This window comes from Falco punctatus (genome assembly GCF_963210335.1).
Source record: "Falco punctatus genome assembly, chromosome: 10".
NCBI lineage: Eukaryota > Metazoa > Chordata > Aves > Falconiformes > Falconidae > Falco > Falco punctatus.
Genome location: NC_137590.1, coordinates 12,939,629 through 12,961,417, shown reverse-complemented (window position 1 = coordinate 12,961,417; position 21,789 = coordinate 12,939,629). Strand labels below are relative to the sequence as shown.

General features: G+C 43.8%; 1 protein-coding gene across 4 annotated transcripts in view; it reads right to left on the bottom strand.

Moving 5' to 3' along the window:
• Positions 1 to 21,789, bottom strand: part of CDH4 (cadherin 4) — a 464,287-nt gene that overhangs the window by 35,363 nt on the left and 407,135 nt on the right. For all 4 annotated transcript variants that reach the window (XM_080403647.1, XM_080403648.1, XM_080403645.1 and 1 more), the window contains one exon: positions 9,644 to 9,781. In XM_080403647.1, coding sequence (XP_080259773.1) covers positions 9,644 to 9,781 — 138 coding nt within the window. The remainder of the gene's footprint in view (positions 1 to 9,643; positions 9,782 to 21,789) is intronic.

Below are 21,789 nucleotides of genomic sequence, written 5' to 3'. Positions count from 1 at the left end.
TGCAGGGGCAGTCTTGCCAGTGTACAGGTATCATCTGCGTTTTGCTAATATTAACTGCACAACCCAGGAAAACAGCAGGCTAGAAAATCAAACGTCAAAACAAATTATTATGTATCACTACAACGCTGATGACGGATACGGACATGCCGCTCAGCCCTGTTAATGACAGCTACCTGAAAGCACTGTAGAGAGAGCAGAGCATTGTGCTGTACATTCCAGGTGGGTGTACGTGCACGAGGTACGCAGGCAGAGGTTGGGCTGTTACTGCAACCGCTTACGTGCTGAGGAGGGGGGCATGAGCAGCTCCGTGGGCTCGACCCCCTGCGGGGCTGCAGCTCTAACCGGCTGAGGCTGCACTCTCTAGCACCAAGAGAGAAAGTTGTATTACACTTGACTTTACACCAAGCAGTACATGTGTCCTATCTGAGAAAGCCCAATAGAGTATTTTTTTATGTTCCTCTATTATTATTATTATTTTTTTTTTTTTTTTGTGACAGAAAATTGAAATCTGTAATGAAACCATCGTTCCCTTTTTTAAAATCACTGGTCTTTGGCAATTTTAAACTCCGAGGTCTGAAAAATTCATTACTACTAACTTCCATCAAGGGTGTTCCTGAAACCAAAATTACTTAATCAACTCAATTTAGCTTCTTGTGTAGACCTAATTCAGAAAAACTTTATCTTCTTGAATTGTTATTGCAATTAATTTCCCCCCCCTTCTTTTTCTGCAGCAGACGACATTTCAGTAATTAGATATTTTATAAAAATGAGTTATACATTCGGGGTAGTTTCACTTTTATATTTGATTAATCATATTACCACTGAGGTCTGGGTTTTGTCTCCAAGGAAAATTTAATGACCTCATTTTAATCCTTCTTTTAACCACCAGGCAGGTATCAATGAAGAGAAATAAAATTATATTCTCTTTTTTTTTTTCTTTTTCCAATCTCAAGATTACATTTGATGTTTTTTCTGTGTGACTGACCCATTTACAAGGAAGAATCTGGCTGATTCCAATTAGGTTCAGGACAGAATCAGGCTAAACACAGCCTTGAACTGTGCCTTAATAACTAATGCTCAGTGTAATGGAGAGGAACCAGAACTGTTGCACCAAACGGCAGTTGGTTTAAAGCACTGTACATGATTAATTTGGTGATAATTTGAAAATGAATGTACTGAAGGGAAATAAACAAAACAAAAGCCACTGTAAATTTACGTTTTGATTAATGGGGTCTATTAGTAAGAGACTTCTATGAAGGAGACCACATTTTTTTATCTCAATGCACATATACCCACACACTGTAATGGAATAATTCATATAAACCACAATTTATCTGGGAGTAGAGACTTGGATATTATTAATGACTGTTTGCCTTATATCAGTATCTATCTATGCTTTGAATCTAGCTACACGCATATCTATATTTGCGTATTTGTACATACACATCTTTGTATCTATCTATTCATCTTGCAGACTACACTAAGTAGTCTCGAAGGTATTTCATCGTTTCTGTCATCTCCTGCACTGGAATCACAGACCTGACAGAAATCACAGAAGGGGCTGATGCTCTTTTCATTAAGACATGAGGAATTATTGTTTTCTTATAGACTGAGAAATATCTTTCATTTTAGATGAAAGAGGTGATAAAATAAAGAGCAAAAGTTGAGTATCCACAAGAGAGTAAGAAACGTGCCCTGTTTTCCATCGCATTGCACTGGAAGGGCCTCTAAGCCCTTAAAGATGCTGTGCCTGGGAGGAGCCGCACTGCTCACAAAAAAAAATCTGCTCCCTGAGTTGGGGATCTCACTCTTTCCATACCAGAATCAAACTGTGCAGGCATCACACTTCCTAAGCTCTGATGAACAGGTTTTGCATTTAGGTAGGGATCCACCTCCAAAGGTTATTTGATTCAAAAGGCATGTGAAGCTGGAAATAATTTCTACGAAGCCATAAACGCTCTCCCAACCAGAGCTAACCTACGTGTCTGCAGCAGCAACGTCCCCAGCATTAGCGTGCAGAATCCTGGGCAAGACAGGATGGAAAGAAAGAATATTGCTTCTGCTTGTGCTCTCAGTTTGTTACTGCTACCTCTTGGCTTAACGTCCTTAGTCTGTGTTTGTTTGTTTGTTCATGACAAAGGTTTTCATCAGGACCTGCGATGAAAGGCAGAAATTCCACTTCAATTTATAAACCCTGAGTTTGTATTTAGGAAAACTACACTGAGTTGTAGTTTTTAAGACTTCATCGACTACATGTTTAATTGAAATGCACAGAGAATTAGGTAGATGCTCATGTACCCAAATGCTACTGGGCATATTAGCTTCACTTGAATATAATAATTTATTTCAGTTAGACAACGACAGCTCTGTAGCAGCCCAAGCTTTACTGCATAGTTCGGCTGAGCTTCATTTTGATTGGAAAACTGCAAGCGAACACAGCCACCTGGGATTTTCCGTGAAAGCACAATTGATTTTTAACGATAAAGCCCGTCTGCAGGACTGTACAGAACTCCAGGACTCCAGGGTTTGTTTTCAGCTGTAGAACAATGCAGTCCTGTAAATTTTCTCACCATGGTATTAGGTCTTTCCCTTTGCCAGCTCTGACCTGCACTGTTCAACTTGATTTCTCCCTCTTTGTGACAACCGCCTCGGAATTACACCACGGGCATAACGCTGATGATTTTAAATACTGCAGCATCCAGGCTAATCTATATTAAAATGTTATTGTAGACTTTCTGAATGGTGCAGGTGTAATGATGGGGACCGTGAGATCTGAATAGGTAACCGCATCCACAGCTCTAGTCTGTATGCTGGCACATCAGGTACATGGTGCTCAAGATTCAAGCCCTTGGTCCTTTTCAGATTTGGACACATGCCCGAGTCCTGGGTGATATTTAGCCACCCACTCCCACTGGGTCTTCCTGGGTCGGTGTGGTAAGACCTCTTTCTAGGAAACCCTTGGCAGACATCCTGGTCCATTCGTATGCCTGCAGGAAATCCCACTGAAACCCCGTTCCTGCTGGGCTCTCCCTGCACAGTGTAAGATTAATTCGTAAAACACGAGCATGCATGTAAGGGACTTCTCATAATGCTCACGTGCTGAATGCTTCTGGATACATCTGGCTATAAATGTGCTTAGGAAACCCCAAACCACTGGCAGGCTGACTTGGTTTCCCATTTTGGTTTCCTACCACCATTAAATATTGTTTCTCCAAACTAGACCTATTGAGATCATACATCACAGTCATGTGGAACTCAGTACCTTTCAGTCGGAAGGAAAAGCTGAGGGTTTTCTCTGCTACTTTGCTATTATTAACTCACCCTTAAAACCAGAGCTCAGCAGGATTCAACTTGGGGGGCTGGAGACCAGGTGAATCATCCACCCCAAGCTTTGCCACTTGCAAAAAAAAGAATCACATTTTGCAGCTCACATCAGCTATTTCTGCAGCTCTGGACAGCATTGCTCTTGCATTGGTTGATGCACAGCTATATTTTGTCCTCAAACAAACAATTAACATGAGAACAAATGCACACAGAACAAGGAATAAAATTCTGGCTTATGCTTGTTTGTTTTTCCAGAATATTGGCAAGTTCACAGAGCAGGAGGACTAAGTGAGCGCTATGCCATGGCTGTGAAAAAGGCAAATTTGATCCTAGGAAATATTAGTGCTCTTGTTGAAGACACTGAAAAATCTCATCTGGATTACTATATACAAATTGGGTCAGAAAAAAGAAATCTGAGCAGAGCCTGGAGCACAGCAGGGTTAGCAAGATAACCAGCAGAATGGAAAGCTGTAACGTAAAAAGGAGTTGGAGGATCTTGGCTTGTTTAACTTAACAAAATGATGCGCCCTAGTACATCAGGGTGGACATGGGAAAGAAAATGGGAAGGAAAAATCAAAACGGGAGAAGGAAGAACTATTTAGGGTAAAGGACAATGCTAGCATGGCAGTGCTGCATGGAGAGCCTGCTTCCCTTTCAAATTTCCAAGCATTTCTCGGAGTGGGCTCATTAGCATTTTCCACAGTACTCTGAGGAACCAGAATACCTGCACAGACAAAGGTCAGATGTTTTTGGCAGTGGAGTGCCAAAAACAAAAAGCCCTTTTAACTTGGGTCTCTCTCCATGTCATTTTGCTCATGAAGTGCTGAGCTCTTCACTCTGGATTTCAACGCCGACCGATTCAGTCCAGTACCAGCCAAGTTACTAACTCAGTGTTACTGTAGCAGCCAGAGATGAGTCTGATCTGACACTATTAATTAAATAGCCCAGTTAAAAGTGGCAAGAACTGCTTTTCCCAATGTACCTGCAACAGGTACTTGCCCCTCCACTGATCACTGATCAGCCAAATCCATTTTGTAACCTGATTAACCCTACCCTGCAACACAGCCCCTTCTGCTTGAATATGAGCATCTCTCTATGCACCGCTATTCCGTCCCAGGTGCTCTGCTCCGAGTTCACCGGCAGCCTCTGAGCATCCTGCCTTTCCCAGGCCGAGAGCCACCACTACCTGGGCGCTGGAAGCTGGGAAGCGCCCGCCCGTGCCCGAGAGTCGGGTACTAAACCTTTGGAGCTGTTCCTAATGGGAGTCAGTGCCGGGATTAGCCAGCGAGGCAGCGCAGCGGGAAGGGGATGTGGTCCTCGAGCTGCCTCTTTAAAACATGCTCCACTGGATTCAGCCTCGGAAGAGGAGATTCTCAAAGCAGTGCCAAAGGGCAAATTTTAAAGTAGCTTTAAATAAGACCTCCTAAGGCTCAGGAGCTTAAAGAACTTGAATAGCCCAGTTTCTTTTTTTCTTTTCTTTCATTTTTTTTTTTTTTTTTAAAGTAGAGGTTGATTGCCAGGCAGGTTTTCCCAAGAATTCACAAGCTCAACTAATCATGAGCACTTCAGCCCTGTGAAATAATATTTCCCTTACACAGGCTACTATAAAAACAAGTTCTGCACAGTAGGCAAATTTAAAATAACTTTTAATTAACATTTAAGACACAGAAGTCTGATCATGCAAATTCATCTGCGTCTCCTCTCTGCGCCTGATTGTTCCTGATTGAATACGATAAAAATAGACTTTGTACGAGTCAAGTGTAGGCATGGATTTCTTTAACTTCTCCTCCCCTCTGATTATGCATTTCCTTAGATAAAGTGGAAACCCTTGGATGGCTATTAACAGTATCACGGGTCAGACTGAAAAGGGCATCCTGCCTGATAGGAGTTAAAGATTCCACCGGAATTAAAGACATTCCTTCCGTGAGTAAAATAGATGCTTCCACCTTACATAAAACCTCACTTGAGACTATCCAGCATTGTTCTGTCTTAGCTGGCTTTTAATCTCTGAAATACCAACACTAATTTCATTGCACCCCCTGTTTAGCGGGGGTGAGCATCTGGCCAGAGGCTCAGCTACAGATCTATATTAGTACAGAAAAAACCCACAACTCGCCTGTACACAAGATAAATGTTTGCAGGGAGGCTGAGGCGTTTCCACATAATTAAGACATGTCAGAGGACATAACCCTGTTATGAGTTACAGAGACTCTGGATAACGGAGGGCACACTGATACCAGTACCTTGATCTTGTAACAGTAATGGAACCAGTTTCCCAGTAAAACTCCCTATAAACCCTTTAACAGTCCAGTTCAAGTGTCAGGATTCTACACCAGCAGTTGATTTCGCAGATGGAAAACCCACCAAAAATGCCATGAAAATGAACCAGCATCGCTACTCACTCTCTAAGGACTGTGGAAAACTTGAGCACGGGGGATTAAACTATCCTTTTCCAAGGCATCTGGCCCAGAGCCCGTGGGCACAGGCTGGTCGGGCACGCTGCGGAGGTGGCATTGCCCCTGCGCGCCTGGCATGTGCACCTCTGCTCTTCAGCAGGGAGAAGGATTGCCTCTCCATTTATTTTTGCGAGCAACAATGTCACATGAAGAACACAACACAAAGAGCAGGCTGAAGTCCCTTAGCCAGCTAGAAGAGCTTTCCCTGGGTCACGGTCCTGCACTAAATCATTAGAATTGCCCAAAATAGCTGCCTGTGATGTTTACGGCATTTCACAGGATGCTCCACTCTTCTGGCGCAGACCTGATTGCTTCCCACTCCAGGCTGGTCTCTTATGAGACATTTCCTCACTGTTAGCTGCTCTCTGATGCTTCTCAGCACAGCCAGATAGCATCGCAGATCAAGAAAACATTCACCATCACAAAAAACAAGAGCTGGAAAGGACTAGAGGAGGTCACCTCATCCTTGCTGCGCCCCAGCGCCTTGCAGTTCCATAAGGGTACCCTGGTCATGACCACCAGGACTGGTCATGACTCCTGCTGACGGACTTAAGAGTAACAGCGGACTTAAGTTCAAAATTGTTTCACCTAAAGACGGTGATTTCACACACCCCCCCCCCCCCCCCCTATAATTTTAGAATCCTTTGTATAAGGTGGAGCTTCTCCTTCCCCTGCTGTTGTGCAGGACCTTTCCCCAGCCTTTTGGGCGATGTGCTGAAGGGTACGAAAACCACACTGATCCGTTCTCATGTGGCAAACAATCATTCTGGACTTTTACTGGAGTATCTTAATTTCGTAAATTTAAGAATTTTCTATGTGATTTTATTGCTCCTTTTCCAGTTCTCATCTAGCACGATATTTCGATCACAGCCCATCTGGTCTTCTGGATGTCTGTAACCGACACACCTCCGCAGGTCGTCACCCCTGTGGACATGTCATTTGGGCACTTGTGTGCCTGTGTCTGAACTTCCACATGGTCCATGCACTCAGCCCCTTCCCCCCCTGCACGGCGTGCTCAGCTACGGCTGTGACCTGACTCTCCTGACCATCGCGGTGGCTGTTCTCTTCTCTCCCATCCCACTGTTAAATTTTACACAGTAACATTAATTCCTGCTGCTGAATATATGAGCTGTGACACCAGCATGGTGCAGTGTCCTCCTGAGCTACATTCTTATCCAGAAACGATTAAGTCTAAAAACACCCTGGCTGAATGACAGGTAATTTAGGAGCGCTATAGGGTGGGCCTTTGTATGTGTCTGTGCTGAGCACAGTTCCTTGAGTTCCTTTCATCTGGCAGCTTTCCAACAGCAAACCACAGTTTCAGTTATTTGGCCTATTTTGTTTTTACAACAGCATCTCAATACAGAAGTATTTAAAATAAAAGTATACTGTATCTCTCCAAACAGTTACCAGTCTTAAAAGAGACCATGAGCTTTCTTACTCTCTGAGGAGCTATAGATTTCCTGGAAAGAGATTTTTTTGCTATTTTTTAGAGGTGTTAAAATGCAGATCAGACTATTTAGGGACAGCAAGGAGATTCAGCTCAGGTTTAAAGAGACTGATCAGTCTGATGCTGTTGTCTCCATCAGTCAGGGAAAAACCATATCGAACTTTCATACTCGTGTGAAATTCATCCTGACTATACCTGGGAGTATATCAAAGCTGTTTGTTTCTGCAGATTTGGAAAATATTGTAAAACACCCCTGGTTTTCAAATCTTTATGAAGTCCCACGTACTACTGTGTAAAGCCCTTTGGCCCTTGCAAAACCCTTTCTTCAGTGATTGAAATCAGAGAAATAATGGTACACACCAATACTGCTCAGACGAAGAGTAGCATTTTCTATCCCTTTTAACGCAATTCTATAGGAAATGCTCTTGATGGCTTTTATTCCTTCTAGGTCTAACACACCCCAAGACATTAAATACTCTGAACTTACCTGAAAGCACATTTCCATTATCTCACCTTCCATCAGATTCAGCTTTGGAAAGTGTTCTGGAAAGCCATTAAACTATACCACAGAGGGATGCTGCCCTCCGGAAGGCACTGATGTGCATGTGTAACGAACCCTGCCATGGCTCACGCCGCTACCCGAAGCATCACCTCCAGCCTGCATCTGGAGACAAGGCCCAGGAACCCGGGTCATCTGCAACAATCTGTGCTTAAATGAGGTGGCCACTAGATGTCATTCCTTTTTCACACAAACGGAGGTTAAAGAAGTATTTACCTGGCAGAATGAGGTCCCGTGTCCCCGTCCCCCCACCCAAACACTAGCAAGTTGGGGCACACGCACTGCTGTGGTGAGAAGTCTCGTGGCCAGAGAGACACAAAGCTCTGCAGACCAGCTGCTAGAAAATTTTCAAGACAGGACAATCCCATGCTGGCAGGAGAAAGAACCACATGGCCCAAGACTTGTATCAGATTTTTACGGCTCTTTGCAACCGTATGTATCCCCCTCAAGGAGATATTTAACGACGACTGTACACTACCAAGCTCAGTGTATTCACTGGGACATGTGCTGCTGTTAAACCCACCTGCATTTGTTGGGGCAGCAACACGCTGCAGGTTGGCACCCAGATCTGAAAACACCTCAGGTGCCTGTTTTCATCTGACACAGGAGGAATTCAGTGCCTGCCTTTTTCCAAGAGTCTAGGTCCAAGTCCCTTCAACAGAAAACGCTGGCATGCTCAGGAGCTGAGCACATCACAGCCGTGAGCCCGGGGCCCGGTGGCGATGGGAAGGATGGACCCTTGGCTCCATGCCAGCTATGGAGCCGATCTGGGTCTGCGGTGGCATCAGTTGGGCTCAGCATGACTTCCTTGAGTTCTGCTACATATTTGTGGTTTGTAAGGGTATAACTAAGGGGAACCTTTGGTACTACATTAATAAATATCTGCAGACCCTTTAAGGTGGAATGAAAATTCAGAATAATATCAATAATAAAAACATTCCCCAAAGTGACTTGAGTACAATGCAGTTAAGACTTTCTGTATTTGTAAAAATTTGTTATCAGTTTAAGATCCATCACTTACTGCTCCTTGTTGACACTCGTATGAATATGGACAGTTCTCATTTATTAGCATGTAGACCTTTGTACGGCTCTGTGGTTTCTAAAATTACTACACACATTTCAGGTGCTCTATAGAAAAGAAGGCCAGAAAGAACCAGACCACATCATTGCACCTTCCAACTCTTCATTTTTACCTTAACCAGCTCTAAAAAATTTGTAATTTGCCATCTCTTTATTTCTCCCCTTGTCCCCCAGTAATAGCAACTTCGAGCACATAAGAACAGAATAGAGAAATACTGTGCTAATATAAGAAAGTTCTTTAACTGATTAAAACCAGATGTACTGAAGAATGTCCACACGTTTACTGCCGGTACACACAAATACATCTGTTAGAGCTATCAGTGAAATACAAATTTTACTGGATACTTGTTACCATTTAGAGTATTTACTGCTTCCTTGAAATCATAGCCCAGCTACTAAACACAAAATATCTCTTAGTGCTCAGGATTTCACTCATAAGCAATAATAACTCTGATATGTCTACAGCCAATTGCTGTGAAACAACTGTATCCTCTTTGGTGCAATCAGACATAGTCTGTTTGCCACATTATATCAGCTCCTTCAGCACCTCAGTGAAATTGGTCGCCAAATAGTGTTGCTGGTTCATGAATCATTCCTCTTTGCCTTTTCCCCTTTTTTCCTCCTTTCTCCCCCCCGAAAGTCTTTATTCCACTGTTATCTATCAAGTTCCTCCTGTCTGCCAAACCAGCTAAGAAAGACGACGGATATAAACATCCATGAATTACAAACACGTTGTGTGTCCATGCATCACTGTGCTGATGTATTGATACTTACAGTGCTGGTAGTGAATTCGGGTGGGTTGTCATTCACATCTGTCACCGTAATGATCGCTGTTGCCGTGTTTGAGAGACCATAGTTCAGATTTCCTTCCATATCTGTGGCTTGAACAATGACTATATACTGCTGAACTTTCTGGAAGAAAAAAAAAATAGGAAAGGAAAAACATGAGAAAGAAAAATGCATCCTGTAAAACACCTTGGTTTATTTTCTGTATACAAGCGCAATTCCTAAGTAGACTAAAGAAGTTAATTGGATTCAAAATGTTAGCAAAAAAGGACGGATAAAATTATCTATCGTGTTTTTGAAGGGATTTTTGCATAGATTGGTGGATATCACCTGTTTCATGGGAAAATAAAAATCCTATGGCCAACATTCCTTGGTTGAAATAGACATTTTTGTTAATTTTAAAGCATTTTCGGCAACATTAATTTCTGTCTTCTGAAAACCAGTAAAAATTTTGTTAATGTGTTTTCATTGAAAACATCACGAATAACATTATATCCCCCAAACTGACAGCAACATTGCCTGGCGTCTCTCCAGCTCATTCTGCTCACACAGTTCCATGCCCACAAAGCATTTTGATACTTAAAATACTCTCCATGTTTCAATCCTTAACACAATCTTGGTAAAAAAGGAGAATTTAAGTCCAGTATGGAAAAAAAAAAAATTCAATGCAATAAACAGAAGTTCAGGGGAACTGATTTAAATTCCTGGGCGCCCCAAACAACACGGCTCTTCAAGAAAAAGCCTCACAGAGCCAGCCATAAAATTCCTACATTAAAGTTCTTCTAAAAGACGCTGTATGTCATTGCAACTGGAAAATAAACCTGAGTAAAATAGGAGAGGGCATCTGACCTTGCAGGTGCGTACATCTCCTTGGGATGCTTCTTTACTTAGGAATATCTGCCTGCACTGAGAAAAGCCTCCTCGTCTTTAAAACTGGCCTCAACAATAACTTCTCATTTGGCTCTGCAGAATTCGCTGTGGGTGTCTCCACGTGCCATGCGCAGGGCGCACGGAGCACACTCCCGGCACGGAGAACCAGGGGGATGCAGCCCCAGCGTGACCCAGGGCACAGCTGAACCTTACGCCCCGTTCCTCAAGGATTAAGGTGTCATTACAGGTCAGAGCCAGGACACAAGGACTGAGCAGCTCTAATGGGGCATCCCAAGGGTGTGAAAACCCAATGGAAGAACAATGTTACGCAGGAAAAGCTTTTTGCAAAGCCAAGGGGAGGGACTTCACTGTGCAGAGACCTGCTGCATGCTGGACGGCTCCTGCTCTCCGCACAGCTCCGGTACTCAGGGGCTGCTCCTTTCCTGTACTGATGTACAGGCATGTGTAAAATGTCACATATCCACTGCAATTTCAAGGGGCAAGAATTAGGTTATTCGGGCCTCTCTATTACTATATAAACATTCCTGAAGTGCTGTAACTGGGTTCATTCTTTACCTCCTCTGATTGCTAGAATAACAGAGATCTGAATTTTAGCTTTATCTTGATTCCAGGATTTTTAATTGACAGATATTAACCTGCTGAATTGACAAGACATCCCACAGGAATCCATCAGCAACCTGCAACTGAGATGTATTATGGAAATGCACTTTCATTGTCTCTTGCTACTTTGTAAAATAAAACATGATGGAGAAATGCTGTTAGCCTGTGTTTCTCCTCATGCAAAAAGGTGCTGTTCATTACTCCATTTCTAAAGCACTGGGTAAACTGTAAGGCTGAAACGTCCTTATTAGTGAATGTAATTTCTATTTCATATGTAGCTTTTCATTCCGTATTCTCTCTTACAGACAACTTGGGAGGCTGACAGAAGCATTCTGTAACAGACCAAATACTTGTGAGCCAAATTAAGTTTAAATCACAGAAGGGGGAGGAAGATTATTTTAAAAACTAGTGGCCATCAGACTCCACGTAAATAAGAAAAGCAGGTTGGAGGCCCACATGAAGAGACTCCATTTCAACAGCGCATATAAATGGCAAAGCCACCTCTAATGTTCCTCACTGCAGTCAGATGGAGACACGTAATTCACAGCATTTCCGATTTGATGGCAGAGCTGTCGCACGTTATTGTAAAAGCTTCAGTGCTTCGTCAGCGACTGCAAGAGAAAAAAATGTTCCTGCCTTTCCATCAGCCGAGAGGGCAATAAACCAGCCTCCATCGGCGTGGGTGGTTCTTTCTGAACTCGGTGGTTTTCCATTTTAGCCCATCAGCAGACTGACCCCTGCAGAGCTGCTGGGCTCCCCGCTCCCAGTCCCAGTGTGCCCGCTGGGACGCCGGCAGCAGTGTACCTCCAGCCAGGGCACAGCCAAGGCAGCGCCCGTTCTGCGTCAAAAGCAATTCTGAAAGTCATGCCACCGTGATGCCAACTTTTATCTGAACTCCAAGAAAAAACTGCAGACCTTGGGTAAGGTCACATTCTGCCTGCACAGCACCTGTTGATACCAGGACCCAGCCTGCACACCTCCCACCGCCTTCAGCTCCTTTCTAGCTTGCTTTAATCACTCCTTAATCCAAAGCTTCCCCTGGAAAAGTGAATCCTCTTGTACAAGAGGGGGTAAGGGGCTAGAAAGTCTCATTTAAAAGTGCTGTTAACTTTGTCATTTTACTGCTTATTAAATTACACATACTCTGATGACACACGCATGTGTGTATGTGTACTCACAGACCATGTCTTATTAATCTCAGGTTTACAATAAATTTTTTTGATTTAACAAAGCGCCTTTCACTGAGCATCGTGCTACCGTGTTAATAAAACCCTCCATATAAATTCAGAACACTAAATTAAAGAAATTTAAAAGAAAGATTATATCAATCAGATAATACAATGCCAAAAATGAAAAAACCCAGAATTTATTCATGTACAAATGTACTGGCCACAAAAAGCTGGTGCGTAAGGATGGGAAGAGGGGAAGGATAGCAGAGGAGCGCTGCACATGTGCAAACAAGCACAGGGAGTCCAAGCCTAGTGAGAAAACATGAGGAATTATAGCAGATCTCGAATGGCTGGAGTGATCAGGTAGGTTCGTTACAGGAACGCGCACGTTTGAGATGGGAGCTATAGCAGGATGCCAGAGGCAGCTGCAGCAATCGGGGACACGCGAGAGGTGAGATGCTGGTGGAAACCTAAGGGACGTCACCAAAGTCACGCTGGTTTCCACCAGCTGAAGACCTAACTACAACGTTCAGAGCAGAAGTCCAATTTGACAAGGAGAATGGCCTCGGCTTGTACGTAAAGTTGTATAAAACTCAAAGGCATGCAAATCGTAGAATGGAATCGTAGCAACATTTAGGTTGGAAAAGACCATTAAGATGATGGAGTCCAATGGTAAACCCAGCCCTGCCAAGACCACCCAGTGGAAGCAGTCTGAGACTGGTCAAACCTTTAGGCACTTTTGCCATCCACATCCAGTTCCACCCAAAAGGCTCCCATGTGGGCACGAGGCTGGTGCTTTTAGTTTATAACCAGTTCCCTCTCCAGTGAGATTGGCCCCAACAGATAACAAATTACTGATTTTTTGTTTTTCTGTAGCTAACCTTTTTGCTTTTGTGCATTAAGCTGATTTTATTGAACTATTCAATCAATTTCAATTTCAACATGTCCTTCCAATTTGTCACAACATCTCCAGGGGCATCTTCATTTGTTGTCCTAATATTATTATTGTTACGACTATTAAAAAAACAGGCAGCCCCATGCCTCCAAGCACAAGAGACATTTTCTTGATGGCATTTTGATCATACAGAATAATTCTCATATTCTCTTTTTTTATAACAATGACATTTTAAATAGCACAGGACAGAAACTACAGCATAGAGGTAAGACAAAATGGTCCTAACCCAGAGAAATGTAAGAGTTACTCTGTGTTTGCTCTGACGGTGATGCTGTGGAACTAAAGAAATGAGCCTCTGCCCTGAGGGATGTAGACTAAAGACTCAGCCTTGGTGAAGTCCCCGGGAGGTCCAGTGGCCAGTATTTTTAATAAATCTAACAGATCTTCATGCTGAGGGAAAATAAATGTGCTGCTTCTATCTAAGCCAAGGAAAAAAAAACCCTCATCTTGATAAGTGCAAAGCTTTTAGTCTGACCCAAAAACTAAGAAGGGCTTTTGAAGGAACAAATCATGAAGGAAAGAATAATTAAAGGAACTGTGGAAGATCTAATCTGTCTGCTCTTCTGTCAATCATCTGATACAGTGCCACAAAGAAATACATCAACTACATTCCAGAAGATGGGAATCAGTTGAAGAAACTGGTTAAGCTGGTCAATGGCAAGTTGATCAAGGGCTTGGTTAAAAAACAGCAGTGCCTTGTACGGGAAGAAGTAACAGCTTGGAAGAAGGGGAACCTGACAAATAAATAACAGAAACAAGATGTGATTTAATAGTACAACATATAAGATAATGCAGCAAGGGACCAATAACAAAACTTTTCTGGAAGCTTTTGCACATGAGCAAGGAGGACAGGTACCATGTCCCACCAGCTCCCTGCCACTCAGCAAGGCACAAGCACTGCTGGCAAATGCATCGTGTGCAGTATTAGCACGGCACACACGGCAGTATCAATTCCTCATGTCAAGCACTGAGGGCTCATTGGGATGCTGTGCACAATCCCGGTCCCTTGTACTCACTGTGGAGCTACCCAGATCCGACCAGGTGCTGGCAGTGAAGAGCCCATTCACCGGAGGAGAGCCTAGAAGAGCTTGGCTTGTTTAGTCTAGAAAATGAAGGCAGATAGCAGATATGATTGCTGTCTATAAATACATCAGGAGGATAAACACTAGGAAGGCAAAGGAACAATTTAAATTAAAGGACAATGTTGACACAAAAACAAATGGGTATAAAGTGGCCATGAATAAATTTAGGCTAGAAATTAGTAGTTCTTTCACCACTAAAGGAGTGAGGTGCTGGAGCAATCTAATGCAGGGTCTAAGGAGCAAAAACGTTAAAAAGAATATAGTAAATTATGGAAAGAATCCTTCTGGTCTAGGTAGAAATTATGACAAATCGAGCTAAAGCAGAAATCAGATCTTCCAGCATTTTCTGTGTACAAACAAATCTTTAGGAAGAAAAGGAATAAAATCCCATTCAGTTCAAATACTGCCGTACATTTGTGTGAAAATGGTTTCAGGCTTAACACCAACCAGTTCCATCGGCACAGGCAAAGGAACAGGTAGGTGCCTGCGCTGCTTCGGCTGGGGCAGAGTCACCGTCCTTCGCAGCAGCTGCGCGGGGCCATGTTTGGGATTTGCGCTGGAAGCCACGTTGGTAACGGGGGGATGTTTCCATTGTCCCGGAGCAGGGCTGGCACAGAGCCGAGGGGCTGGGGGGCACACGGAGCCGGCAGGGGACACGGCCCCAGCGACCAAAGGGACATTCCATAGCGTGTGGCGCCGTGCTCAGCGTACAAACGGGGGGAAGGAGGAGGACGGGGGGCACGCTGGGAGCGATGGCGTTTGTCTTCCCAAGTCCCCGTGGCGCGGGAGCCCTGCTGCCCTGGGGGTGCTGAGCCCCTCCTGCCGTGGGGCGTGGGGAGCAAATGCCGTGTCTTGCTCTGCTGGTGCGCGGCTTCAGCTTCACCTCCCCAGCTGCCCTTGGCTCAGCCACGGGTTGTGTCACTCCTGCGCTCCTGACCGTCCCCCCCATCCCCGGGGGGAGCGAGCGAGCGGCTGCGGGGGGCTGAGCTGCCGCCACGGCGAAACCGTGACAGTGTCCCAAGCAAAATGACAGTTATTGCCAAGTGGCTCTCTCCATCACGACGGTACAAAAGACACGGTCTCAAATGCTTGGCCGAGCTGAGCACAGTCTTGCCGAGACAGGTTATAAACAAAAGTAAATTATATTCAGAAAGAGAATCTAAAAGAAAAAAGTATTTTAAAATGAACTCCTAGTAATGAAGTGCTATCTGTGATCCCAATTTTCAAATGCGCATGCATAGTATTTTTAGGAATACGGCTATTCCTGGTTTACACATGGCATTACTATAAATCACACACAAGCTGGGTAACTGCATACACCAAAGTCCAGAAATTGGTAATTATGTGATTATATTAATTTATATTTTGGACAAAGGGTTTGCAAAATTAGGACCTACATTTCCAAAGACCTGTACAAATATTGCCCAATTAATTACTACTTCCTGAGAAATGTATGACTAGCTAATTTTAGCATCATGTCTGGTAAAGCAAATAAGGTTACCAGGATGTTGCTGTAGGATATATTGAGTAGGAATCTACTGGTAAAGGAGATAGAAAATCTAAATCTTATTTCCTCCTGTGGCTACCCTCACACCTTCTTTATACTTACGTGTTTTTCTGTCTCCCCTTATTTTTGCAGTACCAATGAGAAGAATATGGGATGCTCTTCTGGCTCATTTTCTAAATAATTTTCTTACATGCTAGTGAAGTTTTGATGTTCACTTTTTTTGGTATAAGATAGTTGATGGTAATACACCAGTAATAAATACTGTACCAAAGCCAGGAAAGCCAATTTGAAAACAAATAAACAAACTCCTCACAAAACCACACTTGACTCTAGTAGAAATACTTTCGTAACTAGCCGTCATTTAAGCAAAACTCACAGGCAGACTTTTTAAAGCATTTATCCCTTAATACTCCCTACTTAGCCACAGTTAAACATGAACACGGATTTCCAGAAGAAAGCCCTAATCTGGGAGCTCAGTGAAGAAGGCAGCTTTCACCAAGCAACCAGAGCACCCGACATCTTTCACAGCTCCCCCCTAGAGAGGGTGGTGGTGGTGAGTGAGCTTCATCTGTGTGCCAGAGTCGAGCACAGAGTCTTTGATATAACTTGACCTTTTCATTTCTTACATATAGCGCAGCATCATGTCATGTGTGCAGCATTCTCGGCAGACATCAAACCCTGAGTCCATGCATCTTAATACACAAGCTGCTGCTTTCTGAGCTAAGGAGATGCAGTTTTGCTCCATCTCAACCATGCAGAACAGGACCAGGCACTATCAGAGGTGTTCACGCTCCTGCTAGGACAGGGCTATAACAAGGGAGGTGACCCCATTTTTAAAGCGAACAGGGCTGCTTACTCAGTGCTGCACAGCCATGAACAGACGGGTTCATTCTGTCCATTGGCTCTTCCTCCAGCAGGGCATGGTGTTCCCCATCCACGAGCATCTGGCATATTTGATGTTATGAGCTACCTGTGACTGCAGAGCTCCCAAGCAGGGGCAGCGCCTCAGTCACTGCATCTACCAACATGCAGCCTACTCTCCTCCAAACAGTGGTGTGTTAATTAAGCTGGTTTTCTTCCTTAATGAAGGTGTTGATGTGAAACACCCTGGCCTCTGACATGCAGGTCAGACCCTGTGAATCCCTGCTACCATCTGACCAAACCTGCCCGTCATTCAGATATTGATAAATGCCTCTGGGTCAGGAAAAGCCTTGGTGCCACCACCCACAGCTCTCCACATCGCACTTCATGGCACGCTCCCACCTCTCCTGCGCCATTAAAACCAGCACTGCAGTGCTGCCCGGCTGCTCGCTGTCACCACGTTTCAGCCTGGTGGCATTGCACGGAGAGCTGGAGGGAGATTTTCACACGCGGGGGAGATTTTCCTCTGCTGTTCTCCCAGGGAGAAGCAACGCCTGTGCCAGGGGCCATCCCCGGCTCCCACCGACGTCACACTTAACCGGAGTTTAAAGAAGAGGCAGGGAAGGGATGACTCCTCGTGCTAACCCTCCAGACGGCAGAGGATTCTGTAACTCAGAAAGAAGGAAAATATTCATCCAGGATCCGCTCCAATGAGCCCTCCTACTGCGCGCCCTGACTCACCGGCCGCAGCCCCGGCGGCTGTTCCACAAATCCTCAGAAACCAGCCCAGCACGTGCCCGTTTTTCCTAAGGCAAATAAAGCTTCAGAGGCCAGAAGCCAACCTCAGGATTTTCATTTGGCACCGCACCTATATTGCCAACCAGCCTTTCATAGCTTCCACCTGGCAGCCTGATTAACAACCAGCAATTCAACTTTTTGTTTAACACTTTCCCTCTCAGCACCTGAGACCTGTAACCTGTGGGGTCTCACACCTTATACCACTCATCTTTTTCCCTCTTAAGCTACTGCACTTTAAGATCATATTTTAAGGTGTTGCAATTTACATGTTTTAACCCATTTGGAGCAGCAGCTGCCACCGGCTCTTGCAGCCTCTCCCAGGGTGGGTGCTGAGTCTCCCACGCGGGTGTAAATGGGACCTGCTCCAGCCTAGCAGCTATTTTCTCTTTTGTGTGGCTGCTTCTGAAAGCAAAACAGCTTCTGGTGGTGGGTATGACACCCAGCAATAGAGAGCTGAGTTTTCATATGAAAGCATGAGGAAGTACTTTAAAAGTTGCCTGAAAGAAAGCCAGTATGATCTTTTTATCACAGAGAGGTTATAAAATCAAAGAACGCCAGAAAGCCTTTCAGGAGTCAACTCTGTTTGGCCTTTTAGTAGCGCGAGACCAAATAGTTCAGTGGCTGTTGCCCCTGGCTGCTTTTTTTTGTGTTAATCAGACAGCGAGAGTGGTGAGAGTGGAAACCTTTCCAAAGGACACTCGGTACAGCAGTTGTACCCAAAGCCTTCCAGCATCCCAGCTGCACCTCCCCGCAGCCTCTGTGACACGAGATATGTGAACCAAGCGGAATTGCTCACCCACCCCATCCCACTGTGAGAGGCAGGATTTCGCAGAACAGCCAGCTCCGGCAGCAGTGTTATTGACTAAGAATCTCATCTCAGAAAGCGATCTGCTAGTTGTCAGGGATACAAAGGGAAGCTTAGAAATATAAACTCCGAACAGTAAAAAGCCCCAAAACAAAACCAGAACAATCACCCCTCCCTAGCAGGCAGATAACTGAACACGGCACCAAAGACCAGGGATCCTGGTGGATCATTTTCATGATTTCTTAATGCCTGCTGCTAGCAACACTGCGCAGAGGAAGGGCTGTACTAAACAGGAACAGAGATGCTTTTGAGTGCGATACGCTGCAACCACACTCACCTGATATAGACACAGTCTCTTATTTTTTTCTTTTTTTGAGTGATTTTTATTCCTGAAGGATCAAACACTGAGCCTGGGCTATGAAGGTTTTTAAAAAACATCCAAGCTGAAACCCTGCTGCGGTGGAACACATGAGGAATATCAGTGCAGCAGCTTCTGCCCCAGGAAAGGGACCTACTGGGAAATACACCCACCACAACGGCCAGCTGGCCCGAATGCATCTTGCAGAGGGTTTGCTACACTCTGGCCACCACCTATGGCAACAGCATGTTTTGAAGTATGCTGTATACAAGGTTAATAACGAGGCAGGGTCTGTTTAACCTCGTACTTGTTCTAGACTGAGTTGCATAGGGTGGGGATTAGAGGTCATTTGTCAAAACTTGAATGCAGTTGCTTAAAAAATGTCAAAGTTCCCCCAAAATGTAAACAGTACCTCTATATTTAAGATTGTGACAGTGTTTCCCAGTTTTGGGAAGTATTACAACACGAACATAACATTTGTTGAAATTTTTGGGGGATTTTTTTGTCTGAGCCATGACAAATACAACACCAAGCCTGGAGCAAACAGAAATTAAGGACTGGCCTGTTTTCAGAAGATAAGTATGAAAAGAACACCATCACCAAAGACAGGCCAGCCTTGTGTAGCATTTCTGTTCCATTCTTAAATTGTTTTATGTACTGATGCTGCCACTGAGGGACCTAATAGATTTCCGTGACTCAAGGAGTCCCACGGAGGCGCTTGGTTTGCGCACAGTCTATTGGAGCTATTCAGGCGCTCTGGACTGACTTCAAAATTATGATCAGATTTATGATCAGAAGCTCCATTGTAACAGTATCTCTGTCCTTGGATAGTATCGACTTCCCTGTTTAGAAAGACTGTCAGTTAATGAGCTTCTCATATGGTTCTCTCATTTAATGCCAAAATTAGACTAACAGAATCATTAGAAATGGGTTACATGTCACTCTTCAGTGATCCAAACTACAGATCAGACGTAAGCCCAGAAGGAAGCAGGAGAGAAATAAGGAAAATGAATTACATGCTTCTGATGGTCAGCACTGATAGTCATGCAAGGGGGTGGCAGTGAGATGGTATGAGCTACAAATAAATTTCATTAAAAAAAGAGACATGACGAATATCTTGGATAACGTATTTTTATTCTGACTACAGCCACTGAATCGGTGCCAAACCAGAGTAGGTTGTGATTAAGGCTGCAGCTTGGAAGACCTGGGTTTCTTTTGCTTTTTCCCAAACACTCCCCAGGTGACCTTTAGTAGGTCATTTCATTTTTCCATGCCTCAAAGAAATTGAAAATAACACTTCAAAATGAAATTAAACCGCTTTCTTATCTCACAGTGATATCGTGAGAATAAAAAACCATTAGTCTGCTGAAGCAAAATGATGAGGAGGACAGCAGAAGTACCCATCTCCAGCACCCTTCCTTCTGGTGGCAACTGCAGTGGGTACCGGCACAGAAGTTGGCGTTCTGCACCTCAGCAGAAGCATGAAGCAACTCAGATCCAGCAGATGCTGCTTGCAACGACCGTCAATATTTTGCAGGCTTTATGACCCAGAGATCCAGGTCATCTTGCAAAGCACTCAGGAGGAGACCTGAGGAGTAAGCCTTCTAAATTTGGGCTGAGGCAATTTTTGTAAAACCATGAAATTACATTCGACTTCTCCTGGCCAGGAAGAGATGAGCAATAGTTCAATGTCTAGGTGGTCACATGGCAACTGTTGCTGCTGAGCGATGCCCTTTGGTAAATCTGCCAGCATTAAATTGATGCTGCTTCCAGGTTGTGTCTGCCACTTTCTGACAAAAGGAGTGAGTATTGAGAGACGGAAAAAATCCAAAAACCTCTGGCAGACCACAGAGACGGGGAAGTAAACAACAATCAGAGAAACATTTTTTTTTTAAATAAAAAAATGACCTTCTTTGGACTGGTGCAAACCAAATTCTTCCTGTAGTGTGTAACTTCTTGGTGATTACCCAGAGGCCAGGCTTTAGGATAAAAAAAAATCCTAGTTATGTCCATTGCACTCTTATAATCCACAAAACCTTTGCTGTCAAATGCTGCCAGAGCAATTTAATAAACAGGGAGAATGCCTTAATGTATTCTGAAACCTGAAAACCACCCATCATTAGCCCCACATGCTGTTTTCCTACTTTCTCTGCTTTAAGCCATTTAGCTGTTACAGCTGCTTTTCTTGTAAGTCTGACTTCTGTTTTTATCAGCCTGATTTGTTTTCTGGTATATCTCACTTGATTAAAAAGAGGAAGAAAAGCCTTTCACAATTCAAGTAAAACTGCCTTCTTCTTTCAGCTCTGTCAGGATGGAAGCTTGAAAAAGATCATCAAGCAGATCAGTGTAGGTGAATAAATATTCATAATATTGCTCATTATTTATACTCGCTCTTATTTCTGCAGACAGGCTTGAAATTCCACGCTCATGACACTGCTGCTATAGTCAGACCTTTTTGTTCTTAGGAACATGAGGTTTTCTAAATCCTCTCAATGCAGCAATTAAAAAAATAAAATCAATGTAATATATTCAACATAATACATTCAAACCATTTCCTCTAATCCTATACATATACACGTCGTGTGTGCAACACAAGGATCCTGGATTTTAAAATTAATGTCAGTCAGCAGCTCAACACAGGTCTTGGGAATCCATATGGTAGGTATGGTCTGGATAAAATAAACTAATCTGGTGTCATTTGTTATTCATTGCTGAGAATTATTTTAAGAAAATAGCTTGCCTAAGTCCTTGCAAGCTGCGTATCATATATGCCTTCACTGTGTATCATATATGCCTTCACCATTACAAATTGAAGGAACATCCAAACAGTGAAGGAACACGTTATATTCGGAAAAACAGCTGATTTAATTAAATTTGGCAGAATGAAAGGTTAGTGGAAAACAGTCAAATAACTGAGAAGAGATTAATGCAAGATGTTCCCTATTGTCTTTCGCTTAAGAGCTGTTTTACCCAGTATGGGTAGGGTCATGTCGTGTTGATTCGCTGAGAGAGAATGTGATTGACAGAATTCTTGGAAAAGAAACTCGGTTTGGTTTTGAAGTCGGAAATACTAATGGGGGCTTCTGTCAAAACCAGCTCTGCCTGCCA